This window comes from Macaca thibetana, chromosome 19, assembly GCF_024542745.1.
Source record: "Macaca thibetana thibetana isolate TM-01 chromosome 19, ASM2454274v1, whole genome shotgun sequence".
Taxonomy (NCBI): Eukaryota; Metazoa; Chordata; class Mammalia; order Primates; family Cercopithecidae; genus Macaca; species Macaca thibetana.
Window position 1 is genome coordinate 14,937,473 of NC_065596.1, and position 17,619 is coordinate 14,955,091.

General features: G+C 40.6%; 3 protein-coding genes across 9 annotated transcripts in view; all 3 read right to left on the bottom strand.

Annotated features, from left to right (window-relative positions):
* PIN1 (peptidylprolyl cis/trans isomerase, NIMA-interacting 1) overlaps positions 1 to 9,986 on the bottom strand; it is a 429,836-nt gene extending 419,850 nt beyond the window's left edge. The window contains exon 1 of the mRNA XM_050770786.1: positions 9,983 to 9,986. The gene's annotated coding sequence lies outside the window, so the exon portion shown is untranslated. The remainder of the gene's footprint in view (positions 1 to 9,982) is intronic.
* ZNF177 (zinc finger protein 177) lies at positions 2,000 to 5,903 on the bottom strand. Of its 2 annotated transcripts, none has more exons than XM_050770488.1 (5): positions 5,818 to 5,903; positions 5,078 to 5,204; positions 4,547 to 4,639; positions 4,013 to 4,095; positions 2,000 to 3,010 (listed from the first exon to the last, which is right to left on the bottom strand). In XM_050770488.1, exons 1-5 carry the CDS (start codon positions 5,848 to 5,850, stop codon positions 2,381 to 2,383), a joined length of 966 nt encoding a protein of 321 aa, XP_050626445.1. In that variant the 5' UTR covers positions 5,851 to 5,903; the 3' UTR covers positions 2,000 to 2,380. The 2 variants fall into 2 exon arrangements, with proteins under 2 accessions (XP_050626445.1, XP_050626444.1); XM_050770487.1 differs by having other exon boundaries at positions 2,000 to 3,490.
* ZNF559 (zinc finger protein 559) overlaps positions 5,818 to 17,619 on the bottom strand; it is a 54,021-nt gene continuing 42,219 nt past the window's right edge. For 2 of the 6 annotated variants that reach the window (XM_050770373.1, XM_050770371.1), the window contains one exon: positions 5,818 to 5,903. In XM_050770373.1, coding sequence (XP_050626330.1) covers positions 5,832 to 5,903 — 72 coding nt within the window. In that variant the 3' untranslated portion in view covers positions 5,818 to 5,831. Of the gene's footprint in view, positions 5,904 to 6,604; positions 6,714 to 11,252; positions 11,395 to 17,619 lie in introns of those variants that run through there. The other 4 variants (XM_050770368.1, XM_050770369.1, XM_050770372.1 and 1 more) reach the window with 4 other exon arrangements.

Below are 17,619 nucleotides of genomic sequence, written 5' to 3' on the forward strand. Positions count from 1 at the left end.
TATGATGTCTTAACATACTGAGAGGTGACGATGTACCAGCAGCCCTCACTCTCAGTGCCTACTTGGCCTCGGCGTCCACTCTGAAAAAATTAGAAAAACCATGGTTATAGTATGATGTCTTAACATACTGAGAGGTGACAATGTACCAGCAGCCCTCACTCTCAGTGCCTACTCGGCCTCGGCATCCACTCTGGCGGCACTTGAGGAGCCCTTAAGCCCGCCACTGCACTGTGGGAGACCCTCTCTGGGCTGGCTGAGGCCGGAGCCAGCTCCCTCTGCTTGTGGGGAGGTGTGGAGGGAGAGGTGCAGGTGGGAACCAGGGCTGTGCGCAGTACTCATAGTCCAGTGCGAGTTCCCGCAGGCATGGGCTCTGCTGGCCCAGGGCAGTGAAGGGCTTAGCACCGAGGCCAGCAGCTGTGGTGGGTGCACCCAGTCCCCCAGCAGTGCCAGCCCGCTGGGCCTAAGCTGTCTCCCCGTGGGGCGGGGCTCGGGACTTACAGCCCACCATGCCCCAACCACTCCATGGTGGGCTCCTGTGCAGCCCGAGCCTCCCTGACCAACGCTGACCGCTGCTCCACGGTGCTCGGTCCCATCAACCACCCAGGGGCTGAGGAGTATGGGTGCACGGCGCAGGACTGGCACCTGCCAGCTCCACCTGCAGCCCCAGCATGGGATCCACTAAGTGAAGCCAGCTAGGCTCCTGAGTCTAGTGGGGCCTTGGAGAACTTTTATGTCTAGCTAAAGGATTGTAAATGCACCAATCAACACTCTGTGTCTAGCTCAGGGATTGTAAACATACCAATGAGTACCCTGTCAAAACAGTCCAATCAGCTCTCTGTAAAGTGGACCAATCAGCAGGATGTGGGTGGGGTCAGATAAGGGAATAAAAGCAGGCTGCCTGAGCCAGCCAGCGGCAACCTGCTCAGGTCCCCTTCCACACTGGAAGCTTTGTTCTTCCACTCTTTGCAATAAATCTTGCTGCCACTCACTCTTTGGGTCCACGCTGCCTTTATGAGCTGTAACACTCACCTTGAAGGTATGCAGCTTCACTCCTGAAGCCAGCGAGACCAGGAACCCACCAGGAAGAACGAACAACTCCAGATGTGCCACCTTTAAGAGCTGCCACACTCACCGCGAAGGTCTTCAGCTTCACTCCTGAAGCCAGCAAGGCCACGAACCCACCAGAAGGAAGAAACTGCGGACACACCATCTTTAAGAACTGTAACACTCACCATGAGGGTCTGTAGCTTCATTCTTGAAGTCAGTGAGACCAAGAACCCACCAATTCCGGACACAATACCACTCTCGATTATAGAGATCAGAAGACAAAGTTTGTAAATAGATGACTTTTTTTTTTTTTTAAAGAGTTGGGGTCTCACACTCTTTTCCAGGCTGGAGTACAATGGTGCAAACATGGCTTATTGCATCCTCAATTTCTGGGCTCAAATGATCTTCCTGCCTCTGGCCTCCAGAATAGCTGAGGCTACAGGTGTGCAGCTGGTACCCAGCTAATTATTCTTTTTTTTGGTAGAGATGGGGTCTGTGTTGCCTAGGCTGATTTTAAGCTCCTAGGCTTAAGTGATCCTTCTGCCTTAGAAAACACAGACATAACAGTTGGGACTGAAATCAGCTGAAAGAGGAACTTCCCACAAGAGTGGTTTAAACCACATGGCAGTTAATTTTTCTCTTGTAATATGAAACCCAGAGATAAGCAATACAGGATTAGTGCAACTAGATAATATTGCGTCTCCCCTGTTGTTTCATTTAGTATCTTTTCTCTGGCCTCCTCTTGGTGTATATATTTTCTAGGAAATAAGGGATAAGACAGAGGGTAAATAGTTAAGAAAAAAGACGCCAGATGAGATATTCCCATTTCCATGAGCTTCCTCAGAAGCTGTATCCAGTGACTTCTGCCTACTTTGCATGGGCTAGGGATGTGGACACATTTGTAAGGAAAGCTATAAGGAAAGCTGGGTGAAAACTGTCCACATTGCCAGGGTGAACTAAATAGTAAATTTTATTACTTAAAGAAGGGAGGAATGGATATTGAGACAGCAACTAGTTCTGTCTGCCTCAGTACATCCGTGTCCAGCAATTATGTTCAAATCTGTATCACAAAGAATCTACATATTGAAGACCATGTATTCTGTTCACAATGGAATTAAACTGAAAAGGTAACTATAAGATCTACATAAGTTGTGACACATATAAGAATGAAATACTCACTGACAAAAACAATCAGCACTATAACATTTATAAGGTTTGTCCCAGTGTAACAGCCAGGCTGTTTCCATGTGGCCATAACAGGGCTTCTCTGCAATGTATGTTCTAAAGTGAGAAAGGAGGCATGAGGGGCAACAAACACTTTCCTGTCGTCATTTCATTCATGGAGTTCCTGGCCAGTGTGGATTCGCTTGTGCATTATAAGGTTAGTGCTTGTGCTAAAGGCTTTTTCACACTGAATACATTTATAAGGCTTCTCTCCAGTGTGAGTTCTCACGTGTACCCTCAGGCAAGAGGAATTCCTAAAGGCCTTCCCACATTCTTTACACTCATAGGTTTTCTCACCAGTGTGAGTTCTCTTGTGCACAATAAGGTAAGAGCCTGTGCTGAAGGATTTTCCACACTGGTTACACTCATAAGGCTTCTCTCCAGTGTGAGAGCGTGTGTGTTTCTTAAGGGATGACTGATCAATGAAGGCTTTTCCACAGTCACTGCATTCATACGGTTTCTCTCCAGTGTGGGTTCTCACATGTTTCTGAAGGGATGAAGGAACAGTGAAAGCCTTCCCACATTCTTTACAGTCATAGGGTTTCTCTCCAGTGTGAGTTCTTTTGTGCACATTCAGATGAGAGCTCTGGCTAAAGGATTTTCCACAGTGATCACACTCATAAGGCTTCTCTCCAGTATGAGATCTCATGTGTTTCTTAAGGGAAGACTGAAAAATGAAGGCTTTCCCACAGTCACTGCATTCATAGGGCATCTCTCCAGTGTGAGTTCTGACACAGTTCTGAAGGGACAAAGGGTCAGTGAAAGTTTTCTCATGTTCATTACATTCCAGACCCTCCTCCACACTACCAGTTTTTCTGTGGACACTAAGGGGAGATCTTTTGCCATAGTCACTGCATTCATCGCCTTTCTCTCCAGTAGGTATTTGCTCATGTACTGAGCAGGAAGAGTGTAGGCTGAAGGACATATCACATTGATCATACTCATGACACTTCTCTCCTGTGGGAGTTCTTAAGTGTTTCCCAAGGGATGACTCTTGATTGAAAGCTTTTCCACAATCAGTAAATTCAAGAGTGTTCTCTCCAATGTGAATGCTCACATGACTCCTAAGAGTTGAGGGATGGTTGAAGACTTTGCCATACTCTGTATATTTATAGCATTTCTCTCCCTTGCAGTATCTTGTACAAATAAAGAGAGTGTTCTTTCTGAATTTCCCACAATGGTTACACTCCAGGGAGTTCTTACCAGGTTGATTTTCTGCCTATTGAAAAGGGAGTAAGTGGTGACTAAAGGCTTTTTCACTTTCACCTTATTCACAGGAATTCTCTTCCATGAGGGTTCTGCCATATATAGGAAGCACATGATCATAACTGACATGTTTACCATTTTCAGTATGTGCACATGACTTTTGCCCTATTAGCTTTTTTGAGTTGAATAAGCCTAGTCCTCTATCCAAGGCTCTATTCCTTCCCAGCAAAGGGCTTCTTTAATATAGTTTTTCTAATACTGAGTGAAGAATGAATGAATTATGTACTAAATACTTAACACTAAAATCATATTTAAGTAAATGTTTACTTGTGGTTATTCTCTGTGAGCCAGCAAGTGTTAACCTAGGTTTACACATTTCTCCAATTTCATGAAAATGAACTCTCTCCTGAGATAGCTTTCTGGTGAAAGCTTGGTGCCTGAACTCTTCTTACCCCTGCTTTGGGTGCTGATGTTTTAACTCATTGAAATTCCCAGACTTCTACAAAGACCAGGAATAATTCCTAGTAAGTCTTACCATGTTTATGCCATTGGATGTTTTTCCCCCAGGAATGTTCTGCACAGCAATTGCATCTTTTGATTTAAGTCGAGTTTCCCAGTCTGAAATAGCACAGGAAAATTTTTATAATTATTGGGAGAAAAGGTTGAGATGAAAGAAAAAGGAAGCGAGACCCTATAGATTTGTTTTCAAATAGTATCTTGCAAGTAGAGAAATGTGTGAGAGAAGACACAACCAGTGATTCACCAGTGATAGGAACAAGCAGTAGAAATGGGAGGTAATTTAGTTGGAAAGGATTGTGGAGGTTGGGAAATAAGTATTATCTGGAAAATAGGGAGAACTAAACAAAAGGCATTCATGGAAATGTTACATTTAAGGAGGGGTTAAAACTTTTCTCAGAGACCAAATTAACACATGAATGATTGGACAGATGGTGAAACAGGAAGGAAGCTCATGTAATGGCCTCAGATTTCTTTTCCTGCACTGAGTGACATTCCCAAATGTACCAACCCTCAATGGCCAAGGCCGTACTCTGTTCTGCCCAGGGCTCACCTGCACAGTCACCTTGTAGAATTCCTCTTTCATCTGTCTTCAGCTCTTCTTGATCCACCTTGGAGATCAGACTGTGTCTGCAGAGCTGATACCCTGCTCGTGCAGAAAGAGAGGATGTGGGAGAAATGTGTGAGAATTAAATATTCCACAAAACTGACTGCCATACTTTGACTTTAATTAAAGGACTGCTAAAATAGTCAAGTGCAGCTTTAGGAACAGCGAAACAATCAGAGCTGAGTTCTTTCTTTCACAAAGACCAAAAAGCATAGTCCATGCCCTATACGGAAGTGACCCTTGAAACCTATACACAAGATCAGACACAGATCACAAATTACCTAAAGCTATTAGTGATAGAGAAAATGAAATCAGTGCATTTTCATGGGAAGCCACTGGACTGCCCCCTCAAGGGCAGGGACCATTCATTTTGCGGTTAACCACTGTATTGCCATTCTTTTCACAGATTCTGGAATACAATACGCACTTAAGAACTATCTGCTACATAAACAAATGAAGGAAAGAGGCCAGCCTTACCCACTGAGGCCAGGTTCCTAAAGTTCTCCAGCATCACATCTTTGTATAGATTTTTTTGAGCAGGGTCCAGCAATGCCCACTCCTCCTGGGAAAAGTCCACTGCCACTTCCTGGAAGGTCACGGAGTTCTAAAACATCACATACATACGCTGGCTCAGCCGATGACCATTTTTGACAATATACCAGGAGAATGGTGGGTGAGGCTGACAGGACTGCAGAGAAGACCCAGGGCACTGGAAACTCAGACATACATCAGAGGCCTTCTATTAATTTGCCTTAAAGCTGACTTCTCAGAACTCTCTTTAAATCCTACTCCCTGGGCCATTTCATTCAGGGTCATGGTCAAAACAGCTTTTCTAAAATATGGTTGGCTTGATCTTTGCACAGTGAGGCTGTGAGGACTCTTTTGGTCTTATTCAGATCCAGAATAGATAGGGGATACTGTAGGAATGCAAGAAATACTTGAGAAATGATCAACAGTTTTCCTAGTAAAAGTCTTTGTTTACAGCACTCAAGTATGGAATTCATACTCAAAAATATGGAAGAATATCTGGAGAACGTTAACAAATGTGGGAATACAAGCCTTTCCCAGGGATTCCCTCTTCCACACGCAGCAGCCTGGGAACTGTGGAAGATGAAGCCAGCTCAGACTGGGCTGTGAAGCTTCAGGTCAGGGGCAAGGGATGTGTTCTTTTCAGGAATGGCAGTGTGCTTTTGGAAATCGAGAAATTTCTTGTGTACCTGTGACCAGGTTGTCAGCCACCCTGCAGCCATTCTTCCTCCTGTAGGTTTCCTTCCTGGCTGGGCAGAGTCCTAAGCAGGCAGAGCTAAAGGAGAAAACAGAAGCCATTAGAGTCTAGGCCTGCTAGATAGTCAACACTAGCAGGCTCGGAAGCTTCTTCATACTAAAGAGTATACACACACATAGAGTTTAGTTACAATTTGTCTCCTTATCCAAGAACACAGTGTATCCTCAAATTAGAAATATAGTATGCATTTTTCATTTTTTCTTATTGGACTTTTTTCTAGCCTGAACCGCTGAAAAGGCTTATGACTGCTAACGGCTCAGGAGGAATGCGCCTCTAAAGTGCAAAACTCTCTGAATATCATTTACCTGTGACAGAAACCAGGACTCACTGGGGAAATAGCTGAGTCTGGTATAGAATAAGAAATCTTCAAGATGAGTTTGGAATATCTTGTATCGCACCTCGCGTTCCTCATTGTTAGAATAGGACAGACTTCATAGGGTTGGGCTGAGTTAATATCCCTAAATTACTTACAATAAGGAGTAACTCCTAAGGACCATAAAGGTGAGCATATTTGCATTTCATAATAAAAGGGTAACATTCCAGAACAACATTTAGTACACTTAGCTGTGTATGTGAAGTCATCAAAACCTGCTGCAAATCTTCCAGGACTCTGTCTTCTTAACTCAGTAGCCTACTTTCAAGGCCCAGTTTGCCTGCCCGATTTTACTCTTTAAACTTTTTTGTTGTAAACGAAGATAAATATGCACCAATCTAGGCCTACACAGGCTTAGGATCATGAATATCACTGTCTTGAATCTCTTCTGAAGCATCTGCTTGAGGTTGTTTTTGAGTTAACTCGTCTTTTTTAGTAAGTAGAAGGAATACACTCTAAAATAATATAAATAGTATAAAAATAATATAAACCAGTAATGTGGTCACTTATTACTATTATCCATTATTATGTACTGTATATAATCTGTACTGTACATAATCATATGTACTATGGTTACATGACTGATAGTGCAGGTTTAAACCACGACATGTGAGTAATGTGCTTTACAATGTTACATTGGCTATGTCACTAGGTGATTGGAATTTTTTAAGCATCATTATGAGACCACTGTCACATATGTGGTCCATCGCTGACCAAAATGTCTTTATGCAGTGCATGACTGTACTACCAACCAAGAATGTTTTACCTGCCAAAAATGGCCTTCAGAAATGAAGGGACAAAAACTTCCTTGGACAAACAAAAGATGAGGGGCTTCATAAGTAATGGAGCTGATTTATAGGAAATAGTAAATTCTTCAGCTTAAAAGAAAGGACACTTAGTAACATGAAAACATATAAAATTATAAAACCCACTGGGATAAAGGTAATTATACACTCAATCCAGATTACCCTAATACTGTAACAGTAGTATCTAAATAACTTATAACTCTAGTATAAAAGATTAAAATATTAAAAAGTTATAATTTGTTAATATACAATATAGAAAGATGTAAATTGTGACATCAAAAACATAAAATGTGGGAAATGGAAGTAAGAGTATAAATTGTATGCAATCAAAGCTAAGCTGTTAACAGCTTAAAACAGACTATTGAAACTACAGGATGTTTTAAGCTTCATAGTAGCCACAAAGCAAGAACCTATACTATGGAGGAAAGAGAAAGGAATCAAAGCATATCACTACAGAAAGTCATCAAATCACAAAGGAAGACAGGAAGGGAGGAAGAAAGGAACACAACATCTGTACAACAGCCACAAAAGAATGAATAAAATGGCAACAGTAAGTATTTACTTATCAATAATTACTTTAAATATAAATGTACTCAGGAGGCTGAGGCGGGAGGATCACTTGAGAGCAGGCAGGAGTTTGAGACCAGCCTAGGCAACATAGCAAGACATCTCTACAGAAAATAATTTTAAAAAATTATCTGGGTGCAGTGGCATCTGCCTGTAGTTCCAGCTATTTGGTGGGCTAGGGTGGGAGGATCGCTTGAACTTGGGAGTGGTTGGAGTATGATCATGCCACTGCACTCCTCCTGGGTGACAGAAATCCTATCTCCTTAAAGCAAACAAAAAAGTAAATGGATTAAATTCTCTAGTCAAAATATATAGTAGCTGACTGGATTAAAAAAGAAAGACCTAAGGTATATGCTGCCTACAAGAAACTCACTATAGCTTTAAGAATGCATGTATCCTGAAAGTAAAAAGATGGGAAAAGACATTCCACGTAAATGGGTACCAAAGAGAGCAAGGGTGAGTAGGAAAGATCTTATACAGCTTAATGTTACACCTCAAGTTACTAGAAAAAGCAGCAGCTAAGCCCAAAGTCAGCAGAAGGAAACAAGAAGAAACTAAGCCCAAAGCCAGTAGAAGGAAGGAAATTAATAATAAAGATCATAGCAGAAATAAATGAGAGATAAGACAACGGAAAAGATCGATGAAACTGAAAGTTGGTTGTATGAAAAGATAAACCAACAAAAACCTTTAGCCAGACTACCTAAGATTAAAATAGACAAGACTGAAGTAAAATTAGAAATGAAAGAGAAGGCATTACAACTGGTAACTACAGTGCCAGGCGCGGTGGCTCACGCCTGTAATCCCAGCACTTTGGGAGGCCGAGGCGGGCGGATCACGAGGTCAGGAGATCGAGACCATCCTGGCTAACCCAGTGAAACCCCGTCTCTACTAAAAAATACAAAAAACTAGCCGGGCGAGGTGGCGGGCACCTGTACTCCCAGCTACTCGGGAGGCTGAGGCGGGAGAATGGTGTGAACCCGGGAGGCGGAGCTTGCAGTGAGCTGAGATCTGGCCACTGCACTCCAGGCTGGGGGACAGAGCAAGACTCTGTCTCAAGAAAAAAAATGGCCGGGCGCGGTGGCTCACGCCTGTAATCCCAGCACTTTGGGAGGCCGAGACGGGCAGATCACAAGGTCAGGAGATCGAGACCATCCTGGCTGACACGGTGAAACCCCGTCTCTACTAAAAGTACAAAAAACCAGCCGGGCGAGGTGGCGGGCGCCTGTAGTCCCAGCTACTCGGGAGGCTGAGGCAGGAGAATGGTGTAAACCCAGGAGGCGGAGCTTGTAGTGAGCCTCCAGCCTGGGCGACAGAGCAAAGACTCCGTCTCAAAAAAAAAAAAAAAAAAAAAAAAAAAATCAACTGGTAACTACAGAAATACAAAGGATTGTGAGACTATAATGAAACATTATATGCCAAAAAATTGGATAATCTACAATAAATGGATAAATTCCTAAAAACACATAACCTGCTACGACTGAATCATAAATAGAAAACCTGACAAGATCAATAAGAGTACGGAGATTAAATCAGTAAGGAAAAATCTTCCATCAGAGAAAAGCCCAGGACTTGGTGGCTTCACTGTTGAATTCTACCAAACATTTAAAGAATAATCCTTCTCAAACTTTTCCAAAAAAATGGAAGAAGAGCCCAACCAAGCTCTTCAGTAAACTCATTTTATGAGGTCAGCACTACACTGATACCAAAGCCAGAAAAAAACACTGTAACAGCAAAAAACTACAAGCCAATATCCCTACTGAAAATAGATGCAAAACTCCTCAATAAAATACTAGCAAACCATATTCAACAGTACATTAAAAGGATCATACACCATGATCAAGTGGTATTTATCCCAGAAATACAAGGATAGTTCAAGATATGCAAAATCAATGTGATACGCCATACTGACAGAATGAAGGATAAAAACTATATGATCATTAGAATAGATGCAGAAAAAGCACTTGGTAAAACTCAGCATTCTTCTGTGATAAAAACCCTCAACAAATTAGTTATAGAAGGAATGCACTTCAATACCAGTAAAGGCCATAGGTGACAAAGCCACAGCTTACAGTCAATTATAAAAAATTGGAGGCTTTTCCTCTAAGATTGGGAACAAGATGCCCATCCTCGCCACTTCCAGTCAACATACGACTGGAAGTTCTAGGCAGAACAATTATGCAAGAAAACAAAAGGCATCTTCTACATTGGAAAAGAAGTAAAATTATCTGTTTGTAGATGACATGATAGTTTGATGTAGTTTCACTTCATTATTTTTGCCTTTCTTGCCTGTCCTTTCGGTGTCAACTCCTTTAAAAAAACCAGTCAAGACCAGCCTGACCAACATGGTGAAACCCCGCCTCTACTAAAATGCAAAAATTAGCCAGGTGTGGTGGTGGGTGCCTGTAATCCCAGCTACTCGGGAGGGTGAGGCAGGAGAATCACTTGAACCTTGAACCTGGGAGACAGAGCGAGACTCTCTCAAAAAAAAAAAAAAAAAAAAAAACTGAATTATGAAAGGAAGCAAGGGAGAAAACGGATGTAGTAAGAATGGCAAAATGGTGACAATCATGGAAGCTGGGTGGTAGGTACATAGTAGCTTCATCATAGCACTCTATTCCTGGGTATGACTGAAAATCCATGGTGAAAAGTTTTTTAAAAAGAAAGTAAAATTTCCATATGAAAACATGAAGCAAGGAACTGTACCTGTCAGGCATAATAGAAAGAAAATCTCTCTTGAGGATTTGTATATACAAGTGCTTTCTTTTAGGTTTCAGTCCAAATTCATTTGTGTAGTTCAAACAACCTCAAGAGAATCATTTCACTTTAAGAGGGTCCTAAGTGGCATTGTCCCCAAGCAACTAGTGCAAGCAAATGGACCTATCTCTGGAAAATCAACTTTAAGTCAGGTCTTGAGGCCGGGCGCGGTGGCTCAAGCCTGTAATCCCAGCACTTTGGGAGGCCGAGACGGGCGGATCACGAGGTCAGGAGATCGAGACCATCCTGGCTAACACGGTGAAACCCTGTCTCTACTAAAAAATACAAAAAACTAGCCGGGCGAGGTGGCGGGCGCCTGTAGTCCCAGCTATTCCGGAGGCTGAGGCAGGAGAATGGCGTGAACCCGGGAGGCGGAGCTTGCAGTGAGCTGAGATCCGGCCACTGTACTCCAGCCTGGGCGACAGAGCGAGACTCCGTCTCAAAAAAAAAAAAAAAAAAAAAAAAAAAAAAAAAAAAAAAAGTCAGGTCTTGAGAAAAAAATCTTATATGCAAAGTTCTAAGTAAACTGAGGAAGGCACAGTTTAAGAAACAAACACAAATACGCAATGTACCATGTGTAAGACACAACTAAAACACAGCCATCAGGTGGAAAAGCCTAACACTTCAGATATTATCCTTTTAGACATACTTTAAAAAATATAAAAGCTTAAAGAAATTAACAAAAATTTGGATGTGGAATAAGATACTATAAAATGGTTAATTAGTTTAAAAAGCAATTTTTAGAAATGAAAAATAAACCCACTGAAATGAGAAATTCAATGCCAGTATTAACTACTAGATTAGAATTTTGATAGCACTATTAGATGAAAACCTAGCAATTTTCTTGAAGTAGTGAAAGACACTAACCTTTGGGTACTGGAAGTATTATAAGCCCCAAGCTGAATACATAAAAAGAAATCCACATCTAATTTCATTATAGATTTTTCTTCCTTGGTATTTGATTTTTTTCCATAATTTCCAAAGCAGCCAGGGGAAAAACACACGTCACCTATAAAAGGAAAAACAGACTGATAGTTGATGTCTCAACAGCAACAATGGACATCAGAAGAAAGCAGGACTATGTCTTCAGCGTGCTGAGAAAAAAATGGCTTATCAACCTAGAATGCTAGACAGTTAAACTATCTAGCTGCTCTTTATAGGAAATACAAAGATAACCAGTTTAAGCAATGAAAACAAACCAGTCAGCCAAATCCAAATATTATGTGGGACATTTTAAGAACAAATAACTTTATTTTTTCAATAAATCAGTGGATTAAAAAAATGAAAAGGGAGGAGGCAGAGAACAGACACAACAGAAACTTAAGGGGTATAAAATAAAAAAAATGGAGACCCTGTTAAGCTTCTCATTTGAACAAACCAAACGTAAAAAGATATTCTGTAGCCAGTCAGGGAACATCAGACTTTGTTAGTTGGGATAATGGAGTAGTGGTGATGAACCAACTAGAGATGCACAGTTAGTAATTTACTGAAGAAATGACAGGATGTCTGGAATTTGCTTTAAAAACAAATCTGGGGGAAAAAAACAGCATTATCCAATAATATTTATTTGCAGTAACCGCTAATACAGTAACCACTAATCATGTATGGACAGCTACTGAACACTTGAAATGAGGTTAAACTTTAAGCATTTAAACTTCAATAGCCACACGAGGCTAGTGGCTACTGTATTGGACAGCTAAGGGCTAGATGATGCAAGATGAGCAAAATATTGGTAACTGTCAAAGCTGAGTGTTAAGGACGTGAGAATTCATTATACAGTCAGCCCGCTACACGACCACAGATCAAAAATATGTGGAAAAAAAGATGAATGCTTGTGTCTATACCGAACATGTAGACTTTCCCCCTTGCTATTATTCCTTAAACAATACAGCATAACTATTTATGGTCCAGCACAGTGGCTCACACCAGTAATCCCAGCACTTTGGGAAGCTGAGGCAGGAGAATGCCTTGAAGTCAGGAGTTCAAGACTAGCCTGGGCAATAAAGCAGAACCCTGTCTCTACAAATATATATATATATATATATATATATATATATATTTTTTTTTTTTTTTAAAGTTATCCAGGTGTGGTGGTGCATGCCTGTGGTCCCAGCCACTTGGGAGGCTAAGGTGGGAGGATTACCTGAGTCCAGGAGTTTCACGCTGCAGTGAGCTATGATCACAACACTGCACTCCAGCCTGAGCAACAGAATGAGACTCCATCTCTTAAAAAAAACCAAAAGACCAACCAACCACTTACATAACACTTATTGTACTAGGTACTATAAGTAATCTGGGGATGACTTAAAGTAAATGGGAGGGAAAACATAGCATTTATGGGAGGATGTGTACAGGTTATATGCAAATAAAATGCGATTTTATATAAGGGATTTGTGGCTGTGGAGTTTGGAAGCCCTGTGGGGGTCCAGGAACCAGTCCCCCATGGATACGAGAGACACCTGTACTATTCTACTTCTGTGGAGAATTAAAAATTTTCATGATTAAAAGCTTAAAAAATATACAAGGAGAGTTATATAAAGGCATTTTAAAATAAAGACTTGAGACAATGTACCCATCAAAAAAGACCATCACAGAAGTAAATTAAAAGTACTTCAGGAGACAGGAATTGGAAGACCCAAAATGTTAAGTAGAATGAACACAGGTAAAATGGATAAAATTAAGGAAACCTTTATTATATAAAATGATAATAATATCCAATTTGTGAGATGGAAAAATAAGCTCAATCCTAATACTAAATAATACATAAATTGGGAAGGAGGCTGTATGTTCCTTGTATTCTTCCACTGGGGACTCACAATATTGATTAGCTTTAGACTGTAAGTATGCATGATAAAATAGGGTAAAAATTCAAAGGATGGACATAGTGAGTTTAACTCACAGTCTAGAAGAGAAAATGGAATTAGGTTAAAAAAAAAAAAAACCCTCAATTCCAAAGGTAAGAAAAATAAGGGAAATGAAACAAAAAAATAGGTCAAATGAAAAGCACAATGTAGTAAGATGGTAGAAAATGTCTGACTTTATCAGTAAGTGTACAAATGGGCTAAATTCTGCAGTTTAAAAAGACTGTCCTGGTAGATTAAGATAAACTCCAGCTCTATGTTATTTCATTAGATGCACTAAAACCCACAACACCACATAAAAACTGAGTCTCGCTGAGGTGGAGTGGATCACATGAAGTCAGGAGTTTGAGACCAGCCTGACCAACATGGAGAAATCCCGTCACTGCCAAAAAAAAAAAATACAAAATTTGCCGGGCTTGGTGGTGTATGCCTGTAATCCCAGCTACTCGGGAGGCTGAGGCAGGAGAATCACTTGAACCCGGGAGGTGGAGGTTGCGGGAGCTGAGATTGCGCCACTGCACTCCAGCCTGGGCAACAAGAGCGAAACTCCGTCTCAAAAAAGAAAAAACAAAACAAAACAAAACAAAACTGAGTCTCAAAAATAAGAAAGATATATCAGGTGAATATTAACCAAAATAAAGTTTGCTAAATTAATTTCATACATTTTAAGATAGCACTATTGGCCGGGCGCGGTGGCTCAAGCCTGTAATCCCAGCACTTTGGGAGGCCGAGACGGGCGGATCACGAGGTCAGGAGATCGAGACCATCCTGGCTGACACAGTGAAACCCCGTCTCTACTAAAAAAATACAAAAAAACTAGCCGGGCGAGGTGGCGGGCGCCTGTAGTCCCAGCTACTCGGGAGGCTGAGGCAGGAGAATGGCGTGAACCCGGGAGGCGGAGCTTGCAGTGAGCCAAGATCACGCCACTGCACTCCAGCCTGGGCGGCAGAGCGAGACTCTGTCTCAAAAAAAAAAAAAAAAAAAAAAAAAAAAGCACTATTAGAGGTAATGATATGAGGATGTAAAGTACCAATTAGGAAGATATAAAATTCTAGTCTCATAAAACTCATAAAGCAGAAGCTAGTACAATTAAAGAAGAAATAACACAAATCATCAACACTTTAAGACTTTCAAACACTGCTCAGCGATAGATCATATGAAAAAAAGGATATGAAGATTTGAACAATACAATAAGTATGTTTAATCTAGCACACTGAGGGATACGACTGAATGTATTGAGTATACCAGACATTCTTTTGAAGCACAAATGAAGTGTTTATAAAAACTGACCATACTGTATGGTAAATATACTGTAAAGCTTGTCTTCAACCTTTCAAAATTTGGTATATAAAACATCAAGTGCCCCTTAAATATATACACCTACTATGTGCCCACAAAAATTAAAAATTAAAAAAAATTAGAAAAAGATTTGGTATACAGACACGTTCTCTGACATGTCTTAATTACAATGTAATTAAGTTGTAAGTTAATGACAAGAGATTACGTTGCACTATATGAAATGGCTGTTTTGGTAGTTTAAAACTGTGGTTGAATGTTAGTGGTTTCATATTTTTCAAGCAAATAGAAAAAAGTAACACATTTGGAATTAAGAACACATCACACTTCCAAAGAACTTATGGTTTTATAAAAGAATTGAATTAGAAAATACATAATACTATGGTTATTGATTAGTTCTAAGTACCACAACTTGTAGAATGTACCTAAACTGGTCCATAGGAAAAAAATAAGCTTTATATGTTTATATTAGAAAAGAAGTGAAGTTAAAAATTAACTTAAGTGGTTGGAGCAGGAATAGCAAAAAATACTATGATGAACTAGAAAACAACAGTATCACTCAGGCAACAAACTGGTTCTTTGAAAGCTACTAGGAAAAAAATCAGGCAAAACTCTTCAAAGAAAAAGAGAGAAAAACACAACTATAGATGTTGCAGAGATTAAACAAGACATGAATAACCTTAATCAAATTCAAAACTTTCAGGAAATAAACTGATTCCTACAGAAATATAACTTACCAAAACTGACTATGTAGAAATTACAATAAAAAGAACTAGCTGGTGATGGTTGAGTAACACTGTGAATGCAATTAATGCCACTAACTTGTACATTTAAAAATGATTAAAATGGCAAATTTGGCTTTAGATATTTTACCACAATTTAAAAAACGTAAAAGAAAGAAGAATCTAGGCCGGGCGCGGTGGCTCAAGCCTGTAATCCCAGCACTTTGGGAGGCCGAGACGGGCGGATCACAAGGTCAGGAGATCGAGACCATCCTGGCTAACACGGCGAAACCCCGTCTCTACTTAAAAAAACACAAAAAATTAGCCGAGCGAGGTGGCGGCGCCTGTGGTCCCAGCTACTCGGGAGGCTGAGGCAGGAGAATGGCGTGAACCCGGGAGGCGGAGTTTGCAGTGAGCTGAGATCTGGCCACTGCACTCCAGCCTGGGCGACAGCGAGACTCCGTCTCAAAAAAAAAAAAAAAAAAAAAAAAAAGAAAGAAGAATCTAGACTGATGCTGTCAGCAAGGTGCTAGGTCTTCCCAGCTTAACTCACTGCCCAGACATTCTTTTAAAATAGAAAACAAAACTGGATTATTTAGGTATTCACCAAAAAACACCATGCTCAAAGGCTTTATCAGTCAGTTATGCAACTCAAAGAAGAAAGAATTCTAGTCTGGATGAAAATCTTCCAGAGATTAGGCATATTTATGAAGACTCTGGTTACTTAAACTACACTTCAATGTAATTCGTCACTAATGTTTGCATTATGTTAGGTATAGATAACTTACCCACTCTATAGGCGAGAGTTGGGTATTTGGAAGGTTTAATATAGCCTTTATGCAAACCCCAGAACTCTGTATGGTTCAAAATGTCATGTTTGCATTTGATTATTCTATTAACAGCAGTTTACAATATTACAAGGGGAAAAAATGGTCACTTTTAAACTAATTTCACAAAACAGTTTAACTTATCAAAGGGATTACAGTGATTAACAGTATAAAAGGAAGAATGTTCTCTGAGATTGGCATACTGATATCAAACATGACAAGGCCACTTTAAGTAAACAAAATCATAGGCAAATTTCAACATAGGTTCAGATATTCTAAGGAAAATAAGTCCAAATAAAAAATGTCAATAAATAGGAAAGATAGTACAACAGAATTAAGTTAGGTTTACCAGAGGAATACAAGATGCTTACTATTAGAAAATCAATCAATATAATTTGCTTCATTAATAGAGCAAAAGAAAACCAGGATGATCAACTCAAAGTGATAAAAACCAGTATCACATAATGATTTCAAAAATAAATGTTTTCAGCCTGAAAACTTTCAGGCTGAATTTAATTCAGCCAGCTTCTTTATTTATTTATTTTTGAGACAGAGTCTTGATCTGTTTCCCAGGCTGGAGTTCAGTGGCACGATCTCTGCTCACTGCAACCTCTGCCTCCCGGATTCAGGCGATTCTCCTGCCTCAGCCTCCCAAGTAGCTGGGACTACAGATGCGTGCCAGCATGCCTGGCTACGTTTTTGTATTTTTAGTAGAGACGGGGTTTCACCGTGTTAGCCAGGATGGTCTCAGTCTCCTGACCTCATGATCCGCCCGCCTCGGCCTCCGGAAGTGCTGGGATTACAGGCGTGAGCCACTACACCCAGCCTCAGCTGAATTTTTAAAACACAATTCAAAGATGGGCAAAATGATCTGAATGAACATTTTTCTAAAGATAAAAAGGTCAACTGCACATGAAAAGATGCTAAACATCATTAGTCACCAGGGACATGCAAATCAAAACCACATTAAGATACCACTTCACACGCTAAGGTGAGTGTAATTAAAAAGACAAGTGTTGAGGATGTGGAGAAATTCTTGTTTTTTGTGGAGGCGAGTGAAGTGGTGCTGCCACATTGGAAAACAGCCTGGCATTTCACCAGAAGATTAAACATAAAAGTTCGTCTCATGAACAAGCCATTCCACTCCTAGGTATATGCCCAAGAGAAATATTCACAGCAGCAGTATTCATAATAGCCAAAAAGGAGAAACAACCCAAATGTCTATCAATTGATGAATGGATAAATGAAAATGTGGTGTATCCATACAATGGACTACCATTTGACAACAGAAAGGAATGAAGGCCAGGCATGGTGGTTCATGCCTGTAATCCTCAGCACTAAGGGAGGCTGTGGTGGGTGGACCACATGAACCCAGGAGTTCAGACCAGCCTGGTAACACAGTAAGACTCAATCTTTACCAAAAATTTAAAAAATTAGCTGAGCTTGGTGGCCCACACATGTGGTCCTACCTACTCAGGAGGCTGAGGTGGGAGGCCAAACTAGGAAGGTCGAAGGCACCACTGCACTC